The sequence below is a fragment of the Amblyraja radiata genome, chromosome 2 (assembly GCF_010909765.2).
Source record: "Amblyraja radiata isolate CabotCenter1 chromosome 2, sAmbRad1.1.pri, whole genome shotgun sequence".
Taxonomy (NCBI): domain Eukaryota; kingdom Metazoa; phylum Chordata; class Chondrichthyes; order Rajiformes; family Rajidae; genus Amblyraja; species Amblyraja radiata.
The window spans coordinates 71,534,735-71,557,209 of record NC_045957.1 but is presented as its reverse complement, the minus strand read 5'-3'; the positions used below and the strand labels follow the sequence as shown (position 1 = coordinate 71,557,209).

At 39.8% G+C, this 22,475-nt stretch overlaps 1 protein-coding gene across 1 annotated transcript in view; it reads right to left on the bottom strand.

Moving 5' to 3' along the window:
- mrpl3 (mitochondrial ribosomal protein L3) overlaps window positions 1-22,475 on the bottom strand; it is a 57,275-nt gene that overhangs the window by 23,459 nt on the left and 11,341 nt on the right. The window contains exons 4-6 of the mRNA XM_033048692.1: window positions 20,559-20,657; window positions 12,753-12,852; window positions 12,236-12,296 (exon numbers count right to left, since the gene is read on the bottom strand). Of these exons, the coding sequence (XP_032904583.1) occupies window positions 12,236-12,296; window positions 12,753-12,852; window positions 20,559-20,657 (260 nt within the window). The remainder of the gene's footprint in view (window positions 1-12,235; window positions 12,297-12,752; window positions 12,853-20,558; window positions 20,658-22,475) is intronic.

Below are 22,475 nucleotides of genomic sequence, written 5' to 3'. Positions count from 1 at the left end.
AAATATCCTTGCCGACCCGGCCTTTCTTTAATACAATCAATCTCTCCAGTGCAGGTAAGTTCCTTGTGAATTTTCTTTCCAGCTTAATGACGTTTTTCTTACAGCTGAGCGACCAAAACTGCACTTGTACTATTTCACCATGACATCCGACTCGTGTGTACTCAATGCATTGACCAATGGAGGCAAGCATGCCAAATGCCTCTTCACACCCTGTCTACCCGAGTCATCGCGTTCAGGAAACTATGTACCTGTAGCCCAAGATCTCTGCTCTACAACATTCTAGAGCACCACCATTTACTGTGCATGTACTGCCATGGTTTAACTCCTAAAATGCATCACTGCACACTTGTCGGAGTTAAATTTCATCTGCCACTCCTTTGTCTATTTCCCCAGTTTATCTGGATCCTGTTGTGATCTTCAATAACCTTTCTTTCCTTCACTTGTAGTTTCCCCCTCCCTTGTCAGTCTATAGCACCGTGGCGTCATATCCTGGACTAGAGTTCAGCATAATGACAGCAGGTCCATCATTCTCTTGTGCCTAGTACCGGTTGATATTTTTGAATGCCCACTAGAAGTCACTTTCCACACATCTATATTACTAAAAGTCTGTTCTTGACCGGTTTTGGCCATCTTTGCTGCGATTTCCGAGAGAACGCCGCCACCTACGGCTGTCATTTTTGGCCACCTTGCTCAGAGCCCCCCTCCGCCGTATGTGTGCCGAGGATTTTTCCCGTCGCTGAAAAATGACAGAGATATTAATGTTTTTACAAATTTCCCCATTCTCTCTGCTGCCCCTGCTGGCGGAAGGGGGGAGGGACTATAAAACCAGGAAGTGGTGTGCCTCAGAGTCTCTTCAAGATGGAGGAAGGCAGAGGGTCACGTTTCTCTGAGCTGTGAATAACACTGAACACATGCCTACTCAAATGTAAGTGGCCTTAGTGGTTCTAAAACACTTGCAGAATGTGTATATTGGTTCTAAAATGTTTGCAAAAATTGTCTATTGGTTCTAAAATGTTGGCAAAAAGTGTCTCTTTTGGTTCTACAATGCTTGCAGAATGTGTCTTTTTTAGTTCTAAAATGTTTTTTTTAGGTTCCCCCTCCCCTCTCCTCTCCCCCCCCCCCCCTCTCCCCCCCCCCCTCCTCTCCCCCCCCCCTCTCCTCTCTTCCCCCCTCTCCTCTCTTCCCCCCTCTCCTCTCTTTCCCCCCTCTCCTCTCTTCCCCCCCTCTCCTCTTCCCCCCTCTCCTCCTCTTCCCCCTCTCCTCCTCTTCCCCCTCTCCTCTCTCCCCCTCTCCTCTCTCCCCCCTCTCCTCTCTCCCCCCCTCTCTCCCCTCCTCCCCCCCCCCTCTCCTCTCCCCCCCCTCTCCCCTCCTCCCCCCCCTCTCCTCTCCTCCCCCCCCCCCTCCTCTCCACCCCCCCACCTCCTCTCTCCCCTCCTCTCCTCTCCTCTCTCCCCTCCTCCTCACCTCCTCTCCTCTCCTCTCTCCCCTCCTCTCCTCTCCTCTCCTCTCCCCCCCTCTCCTCTCCGCCCCCCTCTCCTCTCCATTCCCCCTATCCTCTCCCTCTCCCCTCTCCTCTCCCCCCCTCTCCCCTCCTCCCTCTCCTCTCCTCTCCCTCTCCGTCTCTCCCCCCTCTCCTCTCTCTCCCCCATCTCCTCTCCTCTCGCCCCCCTCTCCTTCTCTCTCCCCCCCTCCTCTCGTCCCCCCCCTCTCTCTCTCCCCCCCTCTCCTCTCCCCCCCCCCTCCTCCCTCCCCTCTCCTCTCCCCCCCTCTCTCTCTCCCCTCCCTCTCCTCTCCTCTCCCCACCTCTACCCTCCTCTCCCCCCCTCTCCTCTCCCCCGCCCCGCTCCTCTCCTCCCCCTCCTCCCCCTGCACTTGGTCTAGTCATTCACTAAAATCTACCAAACTGTCCCTAGGTACAGAAACCAATAGGTCTTAACTACCCATCTCCTTTTGCAGATACATCTGTCCTTTTTTAAAACTTTAGCTTCAGAGATGAATCTTTAGGCTAATAGTTAAATAATTGCTACCTCATTATATTAACTGTAGACAAAAAGTACAATTTTTTCACGGCTTCACCAACTATTCATGCCCAAATTCTTAGGTAGACAAAAATGCTGGAGAAACTCAGCGGGTGAGGCAGCATCTATGGAGCAAAGGAAATAGGCAACATTTCGGGTCGAGACCCTGTTTACAGAGTAGAAAATGTAGTCTATGTGCTTATCATCAATCTCAGAACGTACAAACATAATATAAAGTCACGCATAGATTCAGCTGTCACAAATCACTTAAGCTCAAAGTGAACAACTCAAACGGTTCAAAATTCAGCTGGTTGAATTGAATTAAATACATTTTGTTAACCAAGTATGTATACATACAAGGAATTTGCCTTGGTGCTTTGCTCGCAAGTATTAACACGATATACAGTAGACAATTAAAAATAAAACATTATAATTTAAACATGTGAAAAAGGAAATAAAATACCAGAGCAAAATGAGGCTATAGACTCTTGGCTGTCGAGTAGAGCTACTGCTCGTGGGAAAAAAGCTGTTTTATGTCTGGCTGTGGCGCATTTGACAGTCCAGTCACCTTCCAGAGGGAAGTGCTTCAAAGAGTTTATGGCCAGGGTGAGAGGGGTCAGAGATGATCTTACCCACTCGTTTCCTGGCCCTTGCAGTGTACAGTTCGTCGATGGGGGGGGGGTGAAAGTTGCCATCAACAACCTTCTCGGCTGATCGAACGTGCTTCAGCCTCCGAATATCATGCTTGGTGGCTGAGCCAAACCAGACCATGATGGAGAAGGCGAGGACAGACTCTATGATGGCAGTATAAAACTGGACCATCATTGCCAGTGGTTTGTTATGGTTTATGATTTGTTCCGCAACATTGGAAGGTAAATGTGTATTGTGTTCTGGAGTTCCTATATATTTGGATACTTTTATATTTCAGATAAAATTCGCTTCAGCAATATTCCTTAGACTTTCTGTAGGGGGCAAGGATGAGGAGAGAAAGAAAGAGTGTAACGGCATGCAGATTGGTTGCTACAGCAAATTTAAAGGAGATGCAGCTGTTATGTGTAATAGCATAATCATAATCAAAATCTTCATCCTCTACGTCAGCTCAACTGGAAGGTTATAGAAGTGGCATTTGTTTCTAAGTGGAGAAACAGCTGCTGTAGCTTGTTTTGTTCTAAACAAAGAGCAAAGAAAGAAAGAAGGGTGAAGGAATAAAAGAGTGTCTCCATGAGCATTTAATCGATAACAAAGTTTTAGTTTGCTGCAAGTCGCTTAGTAGGAATGTAATTTATTTGAAATTCATCCATTTGCAGCACTCCAAAAATTAAACCCGTGCTTTTGAATGCAAGTCTGTTAATCTTGTGAATATAGTATTTTATTAAAAATTACTGACTAAACATCAATCTAAATTGAATCCAGTGTTGCATGTACATGTTCAAAGTCATTTAAAATGGGCACTGTGAATAAAAACTCTCTTTTAATGATGTCCTCTTTCAGTAACATTGATCAAATTTTCTGATGCTCCAACTCTCAAACCAAAAATAGTAATTAAATGTTAAGGTGCTGACGAATTATAATGGCTCCATTTGTAAATAAGCAAATGAGTTTGCACAGAAACATGTGGGGGCTGAAGGGAACAAATTGTGATGGAGTCACCATGCTTTCAACGGATACCCTGTTTCTGTTTCAAGAATTTTGAGCAATCTTATTATTTCAACAATAAAAACTAATAAAGGTTTGCTGACTGAAAGCCATTTCACTGTTGTTTCATTGAAAGTCAAACGTTTCCATGGAAATGGTTGTACCCGTGAGGTGAACCAGTTCTTTACAGATGTGACAGAACAGAGGATAGCAAGGCAGTATCTTCCTGCACACATTGCAGCCTCCGATTTAGTGTCTATAGAACCAGTCAATGAATTTTAGCAGAAAACATGAGTAATTTCTCAACTAATGTGAGCTTGTCATAAAAATCACCATTTCGGGGGCACATAAAAGAAAATCACAGCAGCAACGCGTGCTTGTAGTACATTTAACAAAATTACAGTAGTACATTTAATTTCCTAATTTCCTAAAATACATCTTTGACATAAGAGGATCCACTCCATGTAGGTTAACGCAAGGTAATTCGGAGAAAATATAAATGGATAAAATACCCATTAAATGAATCACTAAGTACAGCAATTGCTATTGATGTTAATACACCCAGCATCCTCAGGAGTCTTTTACACACTCTCTATTTCTTCCTTTTAATACATTAATTAATTGAGAAAATTGAATATTTAGTGTATGTCAGCAGTAGGATTCAAATTTCAGAACTTTTTCTGGGGTATATGCTAAGGTAAATAAATCTACAGATATCATTGAATAATTCAATATTAAAAAGGAGATGGAATTATTTTTAGAATCATTCAGCAGAGGTGGTGGTCATGAGGTATTCTATGGCTAATCATTAAAATGACAACATTACATAAGCACTTCTTTGACTGAGAAGAGCATTTGTACAGCACTGGGCCAGAAAAGATATTATCTAAATGCAAGTTTAAAAAAAATTCAGTTGTGACTTCATTTGATGCATTACAACACCCTTACAAATTTCTCTTATTTACATTCCTTGAATCTGTTCCCACGATGACTATAATCTTGAGAATGAATAGGGTTAATTTTATGCACTTACTTCACCCTCTTTGCATCCAATATTGTTCCACCACCATCTAATATAACTTTTCTGGATCCACTCATAGTTGAATCAACATCTGCTCTGTATTGTTTGCAACACCTCTACTAGTGTACCTCTACAGTATGGTCAGCACCTGTGCAATAAAGATCCACCATTTGGCTTCAGATTTAATGCTGCTAAGTGTAGCACGAAGATAACATTTTAAAACAGGCAACAAGTAGTTGCCTCATGATGTCAATATTGTTGCACTTCTGCACTGCCTGAAAAGACATGCTAAACATTTGTTAGGCAAGGAGTGTCTCAATTCCCCCACATCAGACATAAATGAATGTTGTTCCTTTGTCAGATCATTTCATCTTCAGAGATACCCTTATAGTCCCCAAAGGCAATATTTTGATTAGTTAATAAGCAGAAATTGTTTTGACACTTTGAGTGTATTAACCTGCTCGAGTCATCAGAAGACTTTGGCTGGAATTGTTTTAGATTTGACAGTATTTCAGATATATTTCATTGCTGCAAAGATCTTTGAGATGACCCAAAGTTGTAGAAGTCACTGGTACACAAAAAAGCTGGAGAAACTCAGCGGGTGCAGCAGCATCTATGGAGCGAAGGAAATAGGCAACGTTTCAGGCCGATACCCTTCTTCAGGCAGATCTGGGGTGGGGGGGGGGGGGGGCGGGGACAAGAAAGGAAAAAGGAGGAGGAGCCCGAAGGCTGGGGGATGGGAGGAGACAGCAGGGGGACTGAGGAAGGGGAGGAGATAGCAAGAACTAACAAAATTGGGAGAATTCGATGTTCATGCCCCCAGGATGCAGACTCCCCAAGCGGAATATGAGGTGCTGTTCCTCCAATTTCCGGTGCTGCTCGCTGTGGCCATGGAGGAGACCCAGGACAGAGAGGCCGGAGACGGAGTGGGAGGGGGAGTTGAAGTAGCAATGTTACAAAATTTTGAGATTTTAAAAATCAAGTCTGCAATTTATCCCATCAGATAAAGCATAAAAATAAGTTTAATTTGACACCCAACTCACTTTCATATCTCAAGTATTTAAAAAGTTATGGCCATTTTCATACTCGGAAATTAGCATCTTGTTCCCTATTGATTTTCTATGGACATAACAAAAAAGTTGTGATCGTGGACAGTCAAAAGCCCATAACTTTCTTAAAAATTAAGAGAACTGAATGAAATTTTCAGTTATCATAGTTTGAAGCATTCTGAAACTAATATAAAATAATCTTACTTGGATGACCTGAAATTAAAGTATATAATTAGTTAGTTACCCAATTGTAGCTAATTTCAAACTTCAATTACTAGATCTAAACATCTATCCATTTCTTAATAAATGATTAACATTTTTAAATAGCCTGTGTCCAAATAATATTCACAAATAATTCACAATAAAACATGATTTTTAAATCTCATTTACATTAATTTATAGGCTAAATGGAAGGAATTTAGTGTTTAATTGCTGTAAATTAAAGTCCATTTAAATCAGCTTTCTAGTGGGATCCTGTGAACGCGCTGGTTTAGAACGTTCACATTGCGCTAGATTTGTGCCCTCAAATGCCCAGAAAAATACTGCGGGATATATTGGGCCCAAAATTAGCTACTCGCAACATAAAACTTTGTATAAAGGGATCTTAAGAAGCCCTTTTTTAATGTAAAAATAAACAGCCTACCTTCTGTTGTACCCTGTATGAGATCCGGCCGATTGCCGGCGGTCGGGGGTTTAGCGGTTAATTTTTAAACTATTATAACAATTTGATAAAGCCCTTAAAACTAATAATAACTAAAGCGACGGAATCTTCCAGCGATTTTTCGTTAATAATTAACTAGGCTGAACATCCTCGATTTGAACAGCCTAGGGAAAATCGCGTTTTAAACCCGCCCCCCTCTAAACGGCGCCAAAATCGCGCACACGGGCTGGGACAGATTTTCAGCGACGCTTCAGGTACGCTTTGCAACATACCTAGTTGAAGTGCTGAGCTTAGGTGTTGAGCTTGGTTATTGCGGACCGAGCGGAGGTGTTCGGCGAAACGATCGCCCAACCTCCGCTTGGTCTCACCGATATAGATCTGGAAGTCACTATATGGTTCAGTCATGGCTTGGAAAAACATTTTAATCTTACTCAAAATGGTGGAGGCTGTACTACCGGTAGTCGGAGCAATGGTCATAAAAGAACAGTAATGATACATTTGCTTGCTATGGTCTTGGAGCATACAGACAGACTTTATCAAATTTACTGGCGGCACAGTGGTTCAGTAGTAGAGCAGCTGCCTCACAGCACCAGAAACCCAGATTCGATCCTAACTCCAGGTGCTGTTTGTGCAGAGTTTGTAAGTTTCTCTGTGCCCGTGTGGGTTTTCTCTGGGTGCTCCGGTTTCCTCCAACATTCCAAAGATGTGCAGGTTTATAGGTTAATTTGTATCTGTAAATTGCCCCTAGTGTGTGATGTGAAAATGGGGTAACATGGGTGTACAGATGACCAATGGTTGGTGTGGACTTGGGGCCTGTTTCTTTGTTTATATCTGTATCTCTAAAACAGATAAACAACTGGACAGTTAGCAGTTGAGTGGAAGAGCTAGTTATGATATAGTTACTCCTTAAGCTATACTAAATAATATCTCCCAAAAATTAGAAAAACTTCACAACTGCTGAAACTGGTAAAACTTCCATTCATTTGTTTTAGTAGTGAGAGTGTGGGCCAAAGAGTACAGTGACACTTTTTAGTTGGGTTTTTAAGTAGATATTTAAAAAGAAAATATCGCCTGCCTAAAATGGCTTGAGCACAAACTACACGAGGAGCTCTAAATTTTCAATTCTGGAATGGAATATTTTATTGTCACACGTGACAAGGCATAGTGAAATTCTTTGCTTGCATACCCAAGGTATACAAATAGCAGCCATCTACAGCACTGATAAAGTTCTGAAGTTGCTTCCAATGACAATAATAAAAAGACAAACTTTACTTCCCAAATGGAGATAATAGCTATATATTTTTTGTCATTGCAAATGATATTAATATACTTTAATTGGGGTTTAATTTGCCCCGATGATAAGTTAGACTACATTAATTTAAAATGAATGTCCTCAAAATGTTGTATCTTATATAGATGTGAAACATTTAAATAATGAATTCTGTATAAAGGAAGACCTGAAAGCAGTTAATGATATTGCATTTCAAGACACAGCTCATAACAAACAATACGTCTTCTAGTCCAGTTTTCTTGCTCATTAAATTATAACAAAAAGCAATTTCATAACTGGAGGAGAACCAATATCTTGACAGGCAGATTTTGTAGAGCTACACTGCAGAAGGTTTAAATTAGATTGTAGAGGTAGGTATGTTACAAAACTTGCCCGCTCGCTTCCTGGCCCTTGCAGTGTAGTTCATCAATGGAGGGAAGGTTGCAGCCAATAACCTTCTCTGCTGATCGGCCGATTCGCTGCAGCCTCCAGGTGTTGTGCTTGGTGGCTGTGCCAAACCAGACCATGATGGAGAAGGTGAGAACAGACTCTACGATGGCCATGTAGAATTGGATCATCATTGCCTGTGGCAGATTGTGCTTCCTCAGCTGCCGTAGGAAGTACATCCTCTGTTGTGCCTTTTTGACTGTGGAGTCGATGGTAGCCCCCCACTTAAGGTCCTTGGAGATGATGGTTCCCAGGAACTTAAAAGACTCAACAGACGTGACTGTGGTGTTGTTGATGGTGAGTGGGGTGAGGGGAGGGGGAGCTCTCCTAAAGTCTACAATCAATTCCACTGTCTTAAGAGCATTAAGCTCTAGGTTGTTGCGATGGCACCAGGACGCCAGCTGTGACACTTCCTGGCTGTAGGCAGATTCCTCCCCATCCTGGATCAGTCCAATCAGGGTCGTGTCGTCCGCAAACTTGAGAAGCTTGACAGAGGTGTCTGTGGAGGTGCAGTTGTTGGTGTAGAGAGAGTAGATGAGAGGAGAGAGTACGCAGCCTTGCGGTGCTCCTATGCTGAGAGATTGCGGGTCTGAGATGTGCTTTTCCAGCCTCACATGCTGCTTCCTGTCTGTCAGGATAGATTACATCCTGTAGGCTCCATCCTGTAGGCTCTATCCAGGCCTTTCACTATTCGGTGAGGTCTCCCCTCATCCTTCTAAACTCCAGTGAGTACAAGCCAAGTGCCATCAAACACTCGTCATACGATAATGCAATCATTGCCGGGATCATTCTCGTAAACCTCCTCTGGAACCTCACCAGCGGCAGCATTCATTCCTCATCTGTGGGGCCCAAGCTGCTCACAATACCAAAAATTGTCTGATCAGCACCTTATAAAGCCTCAGCATTACATCCCTGATTTTATATTCTGGTTGTCTCAGAATAATAGCTAACAATACATTTGCCTTCCTTATAACCGATTCAACTTGCAAATTATCTCTCGGCATCCACTCTATCCAAATCAACCATTGCAAAGACCTCTTTTCGATTATTCCTCTGCAGTGATGCAACAGAAGAGATTCAGTTTTGCCAAATGAGAAGGACAGCACAATCAGTTGCACGCCATCAAACCTAAGTACAGCTATACAACATAAAGCCATCCATTACACAACACAATAAAGGTAGTGCCTATTAAATTGAGGAAATACAATCTTCATCCAAGCTGCTGAATCACTTTATCTGGATTATTGTTTTAATGCATCTGCACCAAGCTTGATGTGATTGAGGGGTGGTGCACATAAGCATGCTGTGCAAAAAACATGCAAAAATAAGAGAATCAATTATCAGCAATAGCAATTCGTTATTTTAGTGTATTAAACTATCATTAAAGAAGAGGCACAGAGAGTAAAAGTTTATAAAAAGAATTATGAAGTATTGAAATTATTAAACTTGTTCTCCACATGTCATTGAAGTACAAATTTAAGATTACATTCATGTTATTTCCCATGACATTAAAATGTATTGGACTTTTATTTATATGTGAACAAAAGCACACAGAGAGCCTGGTATTGCTTGGGCGTTTGAGGTAGTTGGAAGCAATGTTAAAAAATATAATAGCTTTACTGCAAATTTTGGGCCCTCACCACTCTTTGAGAAAGTTCAGAAATTTTCTCAAATATTCTCTGCACTGCAAATGTTTCAATAGCAAGATATCATTTTCAGCATTTATGGATGTAGTTTTTTTTACAATGATGCAACTATTAAATCTTGCATACTGCATCAGAACTAAACACCAATGAGTACAAGCTGGTTGGGGACTGACTAAGGGAGCTCCAGGCCGCAGGCGCTTCGACCGCCCCGATCACGGGAGCTGCGATCGCCCCGACTACGGATGGTTCGACTCCCCCGACGGAGGGAAGATTATACTTTTTTTCCTTCCATCACAGAGAGGAATGTGGGGAATCCGCTATGGTGGATGTTTATGTTAACTTTTATGTAGTTGTGTGTCTTGTTGCTTTTTTTTTTTTAAGTATGGCTGTATGGCAATTGAATTTCACTGTACCTTAATTGGTACACATGACAATAAACAGACCTTTGAACCTTTGAGGACCAGCATTACATTATTAAAATGCAAGCTCCCAAACTAAATATTGCTGGTCTGCTTCCAATTTCTAGAGTCCATAAATGCAAAGTCATGGGGTGAAGGGCCTGTTCCTGTGCTATACGGTACTATGGTTCTATATAAAACTCTATTCCTTACATGCTAAGGTTCACCACAGAGTGTTCTATAATTTTTTGTGGAGGATACATAGGAATTCCGAGGGAAATTCATTAGTCACTCAGATTGTAGTTATGTCTAGAAATCATTGCTGGTAAGAATGGTAGAAATAGAATCAGTGCCTTTGAAAGCAATTTGGACACACTTAAGAGTGAACAATTTAAAAAAAAGAATGGAGGAACAGAGCTGTCAGGTACAGACTCAATAGATTAAGTGGCTTCCGCTGTGCCACTGCAATTAGTTTAGAGATAAAGCAAGGAAACAGGCCCTTTGGCCCACCGAGACTGCGCCGACCAGTGATCAACCCGCACACTAACACCATCCTACACACGCTAGGGACAATTAACAATTTTACCAAACCAATTATCCTACAACCCTGTACCTTTTTGGAGTGTGGGAAGAAACGGAGCTCCCAAAGAAAACCCACGCAGGTCACAGGGAGAACTTCCAAACTCCATCCAGACAGCACCTGTAGTCAGGATCAAACCCAGGTCTCTGGCACTGTATGGCAGGAACTCTACCGCTGTGCCACTATGCTGCCCCAAAGGTTCACACTGTCTATCTCATCTATGCCCCTCATAATTTAATGTACTTTTATCAAAGCAATAAAGCTTACAGCACCCAGTATTGCTAGGTGGTCCCCCATCCACGTATTAAACAAGCCCTATCCTGCTTAGCTTCGGAAATCAGATCGATCCTGACTACAGGTGCTGTCTGTTTGCAGTTTGGAAGCTTTCCCCGTGAACTGCGTGTTTTTTTTTCGGGAGCTCCAGTTTCTTCCCACACTCCAAAGACGTACAGGTTTGTAGGTTAATTGGCTTGGTAAATTTGTAAATTTTCCCTGGTGTGTGTAGGTTAGAGTTAGTGTATGGGGTGATCACTGGTCAGCCAGGCCAAGTTAGCCTCTATTCAACAATTCTGTTCACCCAGCACCCCTCATGTTGGGCAGCTTACACCCCAGCGGTATTGACTTCTCTAACTTCAAGCAACCCTTGCTTTCCCCCTCTCGCCACCCCTCTCTCCCCCTTCCCAGTTCTCCGACCAGTCTGACTGTCCCAGATTACATTTTATCTGTTTGCTTTATTGTCATCCTTTCCTAGCTAACAATGATCTATTCTACATTTTTCCTGATCTCCATCTCTTTTGATGTCTCGTTTTCACACCTTACCCTTCCTCATGTCTCCTTTTCACACCTTACCCTTCCTCATGTCTCCTTCTCCCCTGACTCACAGTCTGAAGAAGTGTCTTGACCCGAAACGTCACCCATTCCTTCTATCCAGAGATGCTGCCTGTCCCGCTGTTACTCCAGCGTGTTATGTCTATCTTCTGTGTAAACCGGCACCTGCAGTTCCTTCCTACACCCCTCTGCTTGGTGACCTTAGTGGTGCTTAGTTGAAAATGCTTACATTTTAAAATTCATTTTAACTTTCCAATCTTTTCATGTCGCATCATTCACATCTGTAAGTTTCTCCAGAACGGAAACCCCAAGATTGCTGTTTTTCTCTCCCAAATTCGATTTCAATCACCTTTGGTAGCTATGCCTTTAGTTACCAATCCTGCAAGTTTCAAAAATATCTTCCTAGACTCCATCCTCTCTTTATTTTTTTTAAACTCATAGGACATTGGCCAATCTCCTGGACATCTAGCCTAAAACGTGCTTAAGTAGTACAGCAGCAATTATTTATTTTAGTATATGCTCCCATGAAAGGGCTTTGAATGGTTTACTCTATGAAATCCATGGTACAATCAGAAGTCACTATGTTCACACAAGAAAGTTATAATCCATCTTCAAATTAAACCTCACCATTGAGGACAGGATGAGACAGCATTGTAATATATACATCTTTTCATAAACTTACGTTTTTGCTGTGACATCAACATATTGGCCTGGTCGAAAATGAGCAGCATATAGAGGAGTACCTAGAATCAATTTAACATCATATTAATGGCAACGACATATCATTATGAATGATTCCAAATTTAAAATTTAGATCACTAAGGATAAAACAAGACTGCAAAAATGTAGCATTAAGTGATCTACTGCCCTCCAGAGCTCTGATCTATTGATCTTGTGTGATAATTTAGAATTTGACTATGGCAGCTGGAGGAATTTAAATTCAGAAAATTAGAAAAGGCATCTGCCATGGTGGCCATTTTCTTTTTAATACTTATCTGGTCCACAAATGGAAATATTGCTGTTACCCAATTTGCAAATTCACATCAAACATCGGCACGTGGCTGATTCTTAACTGACAGACACAGCCTTGCATGTTTAGGAGAATTAAGAATGCCAGTGACACACATATATATCAGAAACATATTTATCAGTCTTTGCCCATCTCATTACCAATGTACGAGCTCCATATGAGACCTTACCTGGTTTAATAATAGCATTGTCGGAGACTTTGAATGTTGTCAATTTCCGTTTTGGGGGTATGCCAGCTAGCCTGTACTTTTCCATGAAAGATTCTGACTTCTACAGAAAGAAACACAGATGTATAAATCAGTGATGATTGATTGCATAGATAGCATGGCCTATTTATACACAACTAGCATAACTGGCTCACTGGATAACTGCAATTCAATGCAAGGCTTTTGAGTGATGAGAGATTATTCTGCACAATCATTCCATACATTAATTTTGCCACAATTTGTCCCAATTAGCACAATTTTTACCACGTTTATTTTGGTAGTGCATTAAATAAAGATAACCTGTCTTTAGGGCAGGCACGATGGCGCAGTGGTAGAGTTGCTGCCTTTCAGCACCTGCAGCACCGGAGACCCAGGTTTGATTCCGGCTACGGGTGCTGTCTGCACGTTCTCCCCATGACCTGCGTTGGGTTTCTCCGAGACCTTCTGTTTCCTCCCACACTCCAAAGACGTACAGATATGTAGGTAAATTGGCTTTGTATAAATGTGTAAATTGTCCGTAGTGGGTGTAGGATAGTGTTAATGTGCATGGATCTCTGGTCCGCGCAGACCCGGTGGGCCGAAGGGCCTGTTTCCGCGCTGTATCTTTAAACTAAACTGTATTTTACAGCTCTTTCCATATTTACAAAAGTCCTTTACAGCCAGCACTATAGGTAAGTGTAGTCATTGCTGTAATGTACCAAAGCAGTCAGAACTGTCAGAACTTTTTGCCCTCAATTGTTTAGTGCTGTGAATCTTTTGAAAAAGACAGCTTCGATCTAATGACTTATCTTAAAAATATTGGAGCTACACTGGAGTGCCAGCCTAGGTCTGTGTTCAAGTCTCCAGAGTGGGATTTTAATTACTATTGAGTTTACCTTTAATTTAGTTTCCAGTTCAAACCATGAAAATGGTAAACTTGCAACAACTCTCAAATATAAAATTTAGAAATACTATAATCAAATGTCAAACATTAAGAAATAACAAAATGTTCAGATTATCAGTTCCTACAATATTTTGCTTAATATGCAATATTTTTTATACTTAAAATAATTCCTCATGAATAATGATAGCTTTGGAGTCTCGGCCAGGAAACCTTAGAACAAAAAGTGATAATTTGTGGCAGGAAAAATATGCCTTGAATTACAAATGACATGTTATCAGATGATTTACATTATCCTTACAAAAACAAATATTGCTGTCAATGTTTCGATTCATTCTAAAGGATTGCTGCACATGTCGTAAATATGAATTCCATTTTGAGTTGATGAAAAAAAAATCTATATACATTGTAAAGAAGTCAAGTGTGACACACTTGTAACTTTACTGAGTATTTAATAAAAGCACATGTAAGGCACGTCCCAGTACTGACTGCATCTAGTCTTCAGGCGTACTGGAACCAGGGGAGGAGCAAGGGGAAGATATCACAATTATACTGAGATAACTAAGGCGTGGTTAGTGGTATTGAGGTAGCTACGTTATAGGTTGCATGCATAAACCATCTACATACATATTCTTAATTGTGCTATTTCAGAAAATTCTTGGCCATTGACAGAAAAACATTTCCCATTACTATAATTTGCAGGAAACAGAAACATAGAAAATAGGTGCAGGAGTAGGCCATTCGGCCTTTCGAGCCTGCACCGCCATTCAATATGATCATGGCTGATCATCCAACTCAGTATCCTGTACCTGCTTTCTCTCCATACCCCCTGATCCCTTTAGCTACAAGGGCCACATCTAACTCCCTCTTAAATATAGCCAATGAACTGGCCACAACTACATTCTGTGGCAGAGAATTCCAGAGATTCACCACTCTCTGTGTAAAAAATGTTTTTCTCATCTCAGTCCTAAAAGATTTCCCATTTATCCTTAAACTGTGACCCCTTGTTCTGGACTTCCCCAACATCGGGAACAATCTTTCTGTATCTAGCCTGTCCAACCCCTTAAGAATTTTGTAAGTTTCTATAAGATCCCCCCTCAATCTTCTAAATTCTTGCAAGTACAAGCCGAGTCTATCCAGTCTTTCTTCATATGAAAGACCTGACATCCCAGGAATCAGTCTGGTGAACCTTCAGGAAGGAACTGCAGATGCTGGTTTAAACCGTAGACACAAAAAGCTGGATTAACTCAGCAGGACAGGCAGCATCTCTGGAGAGAAGGAATGAGTGACGTTTCGAGTCGAGACCCTTCATCAGACCTCAAAAATTGTTGGGATTTTTCTTTGTCGTTTATGTGGGCATCATCAATTTGCTGAAAATACATATTTTTTGTATCTTTAAACTAGGATAGAACATAATGGAACTACTCCCACCAAATGGACCTCAATCCCTCAAAGTAACTTGCCACCATCTCCCTAGGAGTGCTTAGGGGTAGGCAGTACTGCCTTTTCCAAGGCGCTAATTTCCCACCACAATTCATTACTATGTGAAAAAGAGACATTGCAAAATAAAATGCTAATGATCCAAAACCAAAGGAATTCTAAACCATTATGGAAAAATGTCTTGAATGGATCACTTCTTCGAAATGGTAATTGTTTCCAGAAAACGAAAACTATTTAATAATTGGACCTGCTGCTTAAAATTAGCCAAGTGCTATGAAAGTTGGAAAATATAATCACAATAACATGGTTAGAGTATGTAAACAACCACCAATCTTGTCATACTTAATTTAAAGCAGATAGCAATGGCTGTTGAATACTGGTTAAGGGCATAAAACAAAAATAAATTAACCAACAAACATACTAAAGGTGCTTGGAGAAGATTCAGCAAACTCAATAATGGGGCTGCACTGCAAGATGCAGTTGAATACAGTTGTAATTAGAATGTAGTGCAAAGTGATTGCCTGAAGCAGTGCGCAGACTATATTTAGCTGATGGCCTTGGGACAATGATACACTAGTTTCTACCTTGCACACCTAGATGATAGTTCATGAGCCAATATATTTTTGGCTATATTATTCAACACAAAGTATTGTGATATGAAGTAACTAACCTTAAGTGAAATTTATGTGTATTGAGAAACAAACATTTCTTTATTCTAATTCTTCGATTGGTGGGTTTAAATGTATTCCAGATTCCCTGGTTTTATGGTTTGTCAGCAATGATGGTCAGTTGGGAAGAGATGAGATAACGGCTCAATTCCTGACTCTTATATGTTACACACACAGCAAAACATTCCGGGAATGGGAGGATATAATCTTCAGGTGGAGGGAAGCTGCAGAACTCTACACGCACCATAATGCACAATTAATATGAAATTCATACGACGCAAAGCTCCCATTTTCAGATAGAAATATAAACTTTTATTTTATCTGTAACATCTGCAAGAGGGGAAATCTGTTGCACTTTAAAACCTCCCCAATAGCAATTTCTAATAGCTTAATTTAGTGTAGAAAATAATTTCCCCTGATTAATTTTTAATTCAGTCACTAACCAGAGGAACCAAATTAGATTTGCACTTATAGGCTGATCTCTTCTAATAACTATATTTCACACTTCACTCTTCATTTCCAACAAAACGTAATATTTAAGCAGACAGAATGTTTCAAAATAAAGACTATTCAAAGTATGGTAGTTAGGTTAAAATAACCCTCACCCTACATATGAGAAAACATGTTATGCAATTGCTGTGTCCTCTGCACACTCAAAGATTAGAGTGAAAGCAAATTTAAAAATAAAATTTATTGAATATGAATAGATCACGGCAAAGAGGAATATTTTACTTAAGAGTACCAATCACCATGCTTAACTCAGGGTAAATTGCTGATGCTATTTTGGTTAAAGTGGCCAATCAAGAAGCTATTTTCAATCAATCACAGGTCACCTGGATGCTGATTGCTTAAACTCAATAGGAAAATCACAGATTTCCTCCAGTTAAGATGAGCAATTCTAAAAATGTTATAATTTAAATATCTACTGTGGCCATTTCAGATGGTAATATACAGCAGGTAATAATAACTGAAAAATTCTGGAACATACTATTAAGTGGTGCACTGAAAACTCTGTAGTTCTGACAGGATATTTGTTGTTAAATAAATCACAGATACAAATATTGCACCATTTGCTACGCTGATTAATATATCCTGCATACTGAGAAGCCAAATAACTTAGGTAGACAAAAATGCTGGAGAAACTCAGCGGGTGAGGCAGCATCTATGGAGCGAAGGAAATAGGCAATGTTTCGAGACCCTTCTTCAGACCCAAAACGTTGCCTATTTCCTTCGCTCTATAGATGCTGCCTCACCCGCTGAGTTTCTCCAGCATTTTTGTCTACCCTCGATTTTCCAGCATCTGCAGTTCCTTCTTAAACAGCCCAATAACTTATTGTTGACAAAATCTGACATTTGACAATATTACATTTAATTAGCAATTCATTCTACCATTTGCTATCTTGGGGATTTGTTTTTATGCAAGATTGTTGACCACATTTATCTCCTCTCCACACCCACACTTGATTTCTCTGCAAAATCCTGCAAGGCCTAGATCATAAGAGATAGGAGTAGAATTAGGCCATTTGGCCCAAGTCTACTCTGCCATTCAATCATGGCTGATCTATCTCTCCTTCCTAACCCCATACTCCTGCCTTCTCCCCATAACCTCTGGCACCCATACTAATCAAGAACGTATCTATCTCTGCCTTAAATAGATCCACTGACTTGGCCTCCACAGCCTTCTGTGGCAAAGAATTCCACAGATTCACCATCCTACCTTCTGCCTGGCTTGGTAGAGTGATCAAATTTAATCAATGAAATGGCTTCCATTTCATCAAACTCCCAAATATCTATCCATTGGAGACATTTTTTTCCTAATAACCATTCTCCATGTTTTCTAGATGTACTCTAATCACAGACCTTTCACTTCCAATTTAGTAAAGACCTCCCACTTCTTAACAGATACCAAACAGTTAAAGCAATTAATACAATTTACATCATTGAAAATGCTAAAAAAACAAAGGCTAACATCCCCAGGTGTACCATAAACTATTATTTTACCACCAACTTAATTTCCTCTCAGCCACTTACTCAGTCTCAACTAAGAGGTGAAATCTTGATACTTTTGTGAGACTAACATCAGACACAAAAAGACAGGTCACATGGGTTTAATTTTAAATTTTATGCAGAAACAAAAACAACACACCAAATACTGCAGCATTGAGAATAAGGAGGCCACTCATCCCTTTTACCCTGCTACATCATATAATAAAATCATGGCTGCCCCAATTATAATCTCAGTTCTCCATCCCTGTTTGATAGCAGTAAACTTTCACCCCATGCTCAACAAAAATATAGCTATCTGTGCGTTCATTCAGACTTGCTTGCACTGCCCTTTGTGGAAGAGAAATCCAAAGACTCAAACCCTCAGAGAAAAATTGTTACTGTTTTAAATAGGAAAACTCTTCATTTTAAGCAGTAACCCTTAGTTCCAAGTTCTTTCCAGAAAATGTCTTCTCTACATCAACTTTGTTAAGACCCCATGATCGATCATACATGTTTTTCTCTGGATTTTCTAGTGAATCTGGCTTTTCTTACCAGATAACCCACTCATTCAAAGTATTGTGCAGGAAGGAACTGCAGATGCTGGTTTAAACCGAAGACAGGCACAAAGAACTGAAGTAACCCGAAACATCACCCATTCCTTCTCTCCAGAGATGTTGCCTGTCCCACTGCCTTATTCCAAGTATTCATCTAGTAAGACTTTTCTGAACTGCTTCTAATGCATAATAACCTTGCTAAATAATACCATCAGTACTCCCGATGCAATCTCACCGATGCCCTTCAAAATTGAAGTATTGTGTCCATTTTGTATTCAATTCCCCGAATGCTATATGGCAACATGCTGTTAGATTTCCTAATTACTTGCTGTTATCTGCATAATAGCCTTTTGTGAACCATATACTTAAGACACCCAGATTTCTCATATCTCAAGAACTTCACAATCTCACATAGAAATAGAAATTCCTTCTATTATGCTCATTTTCAGAACACGAATTGGATGCAATGCAAGTGGCCAGTTAGGGAACACTATTTTCATTATGCGCCTTAATTGATTAAAATGTCAAACCAATGGGAACTAGAAAATCACTTTGGAAATTGATAAGCAGAATAAAACAGTCTTGAATTTAAACAGGAAAAGGGAAAAAAAATTACCAGGTAACCTCCCTGCAGTGATCAAACACCATTTTCACTTAAGAATAAGTGGCTACTTTAACTGTGGGTGGGCATTGAAATTGACAAGCAATCATTTCAATTGACATTTGTGTCATTTTTTTAGCTTTTAACAAATATAAACTATAGCAAATGCCTTTATTTTTGAAAACCGTATGGGAGAAAATTACTTTGATTTTGCAAACCTGAAACTTTCTATGCCCCTTTACCCTATTGACACAACTGTCCTCATTTTCTAAAACACATTTCTTAGGGATGCAACTATTGATTTATAGCAGATCTACTTGCATTTACATAAGTTTTTACCAGCCAAAATGGAAACTTTCACCTTTTTCCATATTATAATTCATTTGCCACATCTCTGTCAACCCACTTAACCCATCGATAGCACTATTTTGATCTTCCCAAATAACTCTTATGGGGCACCCTATCAAATATCTTCCAGAAAATTAAATATATCTGCTGGTTTCTCTTTATCATTGCATTTGTAACTTCATCAAAAAAATCCAATAAATTGGTTAAGCATTATTTTATTTTCATAGAACCAGGTTGGGTTTTTTTTAAAGTGCCCTGTTATAACATCTTTAATAATAGTTTCTAACATTTTCACTGACAGATATTAAGCTAACTGGCATGAAGTTTTTGCAATGTGTCTCCCACCTTTTTCGAATAAGGTAGTTACATATGCTATTGTCCAATATAAAGAAATCCCTCGATTCTAGGGATTTTTTAAAATAAAACTAGAATCTATGCATTAACTACCAATTTGCTCAGTGTCATTTTCATGGTAACTATATTCTTCCAGGGTTAGTCCTTGTCTTCCAATTCATGATTTGCAACAAAATGATTTATTTGATGTTACTTGTATCTTCGACAAGTGAACACATGAAATACATTTTTACTTGTTATCTTCTTATTTTCGTTTTTTCATTCCCTAGGCTGATTGTCTATCGGACCAATGCTCACTTTGTGAAATTGTCTTTCATAGATATCTGAAGAAAATGATTTCTATTTGTTTCAACATTTCTCTGGTTAAGTTTTTTTCGTATTCTAATTTTTTCCCTAATTTGTTTTGTCACATTTTGCTTGTTTAAAACAATGTTTTGACTTGCCATTTGTCTGAGTAAATGTATGCTTTATTTTTACAACTCATACTATTGTTAATTCTTTACATAATCATAAATAAAGAGTCCTTCACTTGGAATTTTTATCTATTCCGTGGAATCCATCTCCTCTGTTCATGGAGAGATTTCTGTAAATAGCTGGCATTACAATGTGATTGATCAATTATTTAACCTTGTTTATCAGTTCACTTTATCGAGCTTTGCTTGCTTGTGCTCACAATTATCCTTACTTGAATTTAAAATACTAGTCTTAAACCCAATATTTTCTTCCTCAAGCATAATGTGATATTGAATTGTATTATAAAGAGGTCATTAATTAATCCCATCTTGTTGCATGGGCCTTATTTTTGTGCTCAAGTGTCTTGAGTGGGGCTTGAATGTACAGCTATCTGAATAAATGCAAAGGGTAGAACTCAAGACAAATCTACACAAATATGAATTAGTTCAATAATTAATTAATTAAATAACACAAACATTTCCTTACGTTAAACAAAGATGTATTCTTTCCACCCACTACCAGCACAGGCCTTTTCCCATCATACTGCTCTTTAGATATATATGATACAACATGGCAATCTTGGACCTAGAAAAAAGCACAAACAGTAATTATTTATTGATATTAATTCAACAGTCAAAGTCATAAGCAAGGCATTGATTAATAAGGTGCACTATATTTAATTTTAAATGATGAATTAAACAAAGCCCATTATCATCACTCGCAGCGATAGGCTTGCAAGTTGTACATTTCCATGATCCTATCAACAACAACTATGAGTGACATTTTAATAGTGTCTTTTTCATCCTTTTCAGGGCATCAAAAGCAGTGAAACAATTTAAGAATAATCAAAGAATCATAGAAAATTGGTAACACAAGGCCTTTCTGCTCAAGGCGCCTTTGTCCATTGTAAAATAACTATTCAGCCTCATCCCATTTGCAGTACTTGGTCCATTGCAGGGCTCTCACTTAACTTTTTTTCTCTGTTGCCAGCCGGGCAACCTAGCCAGCATTTTAGGTTGCCCAATGACAGTTTAGGTGGTCATTTAAGACGGCTTGCATGACGCGTGCGATAATGTGCTCGGACGAAGTGAGTAGTTACCAGTCAGAATTATGCTCAATGAAGCATTCACATATTATTTCTGCTTCAAATAAAGTCACAAACTAAACATATTCACCAATCAAGTCATGATATATACCCCAATGACATGCAGCAAAATTATAATATAGTATCTCAACTCTTTTTACACGTTGCAATTAATGCAATTCCTATTATTTCTTTCCACTTCCAAATAACAATATTGTTGGTTTATTCAGCGTATGATCAACCTGTGTCAATAAATCCTGGGCCATGGTAACATATATGCTTAACCATGCACACTACAGATTGATGCAAGCATGTTTTCTGTGAAGGACCGAAAATTATCATGACATGGCCATAGCATGGGTCGTTATTGCTATTGGTACATAAACACTCTCGTTTCCCACATAATTTATCCACAACAAAATATACAGGTTGTAAGGGAATTTCTAAAGGCATTTTATGATAAAAGCTGATAAAACCGACCATATCCATCTGACAGGTTAAACATTACACAAACTGACAAGAGATGGCCAAAGGACATAACTGCAGCAAATGTTCTTTTGGCAATATATTTAAAGGTGTCTAAACGCCACATTACTGGACATTCAGATTAGATGTTTGTGTTGTGAACAGCAATGAAGATACCCAGTTTGTACGCACCAGATTTAAAAAAAATTATTGATAAACGCTGTTTCCATAATTCCCACCAGAATTAACGTTAAAATTTCAACTGAAATATCTCCTGACCAAATTTGTGATGTATATGACCGACTGTTGAAGTAAAACCTGGATAAATCCAACGCATAGTTGTGAATGTTGCTCATTAAATAACTACAGTACTGATACTCCATATTAAGAGCATTGATTTGACGTTAAAATGAATTCTGTAGTAACGTGTCAACGGTAGCAGTGACAATCGAACACTGCGGTTTTAATGTTTCACGTGTTCACAATTTAATTAATCTATCATTATGGATTAAAACAAATAATAACATTGGGAATTAAAACACATTTGATTGCATTCCGTTATCAAACATAGTCAATGTTCGCTCTGAAGACATTTCCAGCGCAGTAGGGTCAAGGTGGGGTGGGTGAATCAGTGCGTGATGGAAAGATAGGGGGGGGGGGGGGTTTGAGAAGGTAATCGGTGCGGGATGGATGGATTGAGGCAGGGGAATGAGTGTTGGTTGGAGTAGGTAAAATTGTGAGGGGAGAGCGCGGGGGATGTCAGTGGGGGTTGGATGGGGGGGGGGATCAGTACAGGATGAATGGGGGGTTCAGTACAGTGTGGATCGGGGGGGTCTGTGCAGGATGAATGGGGG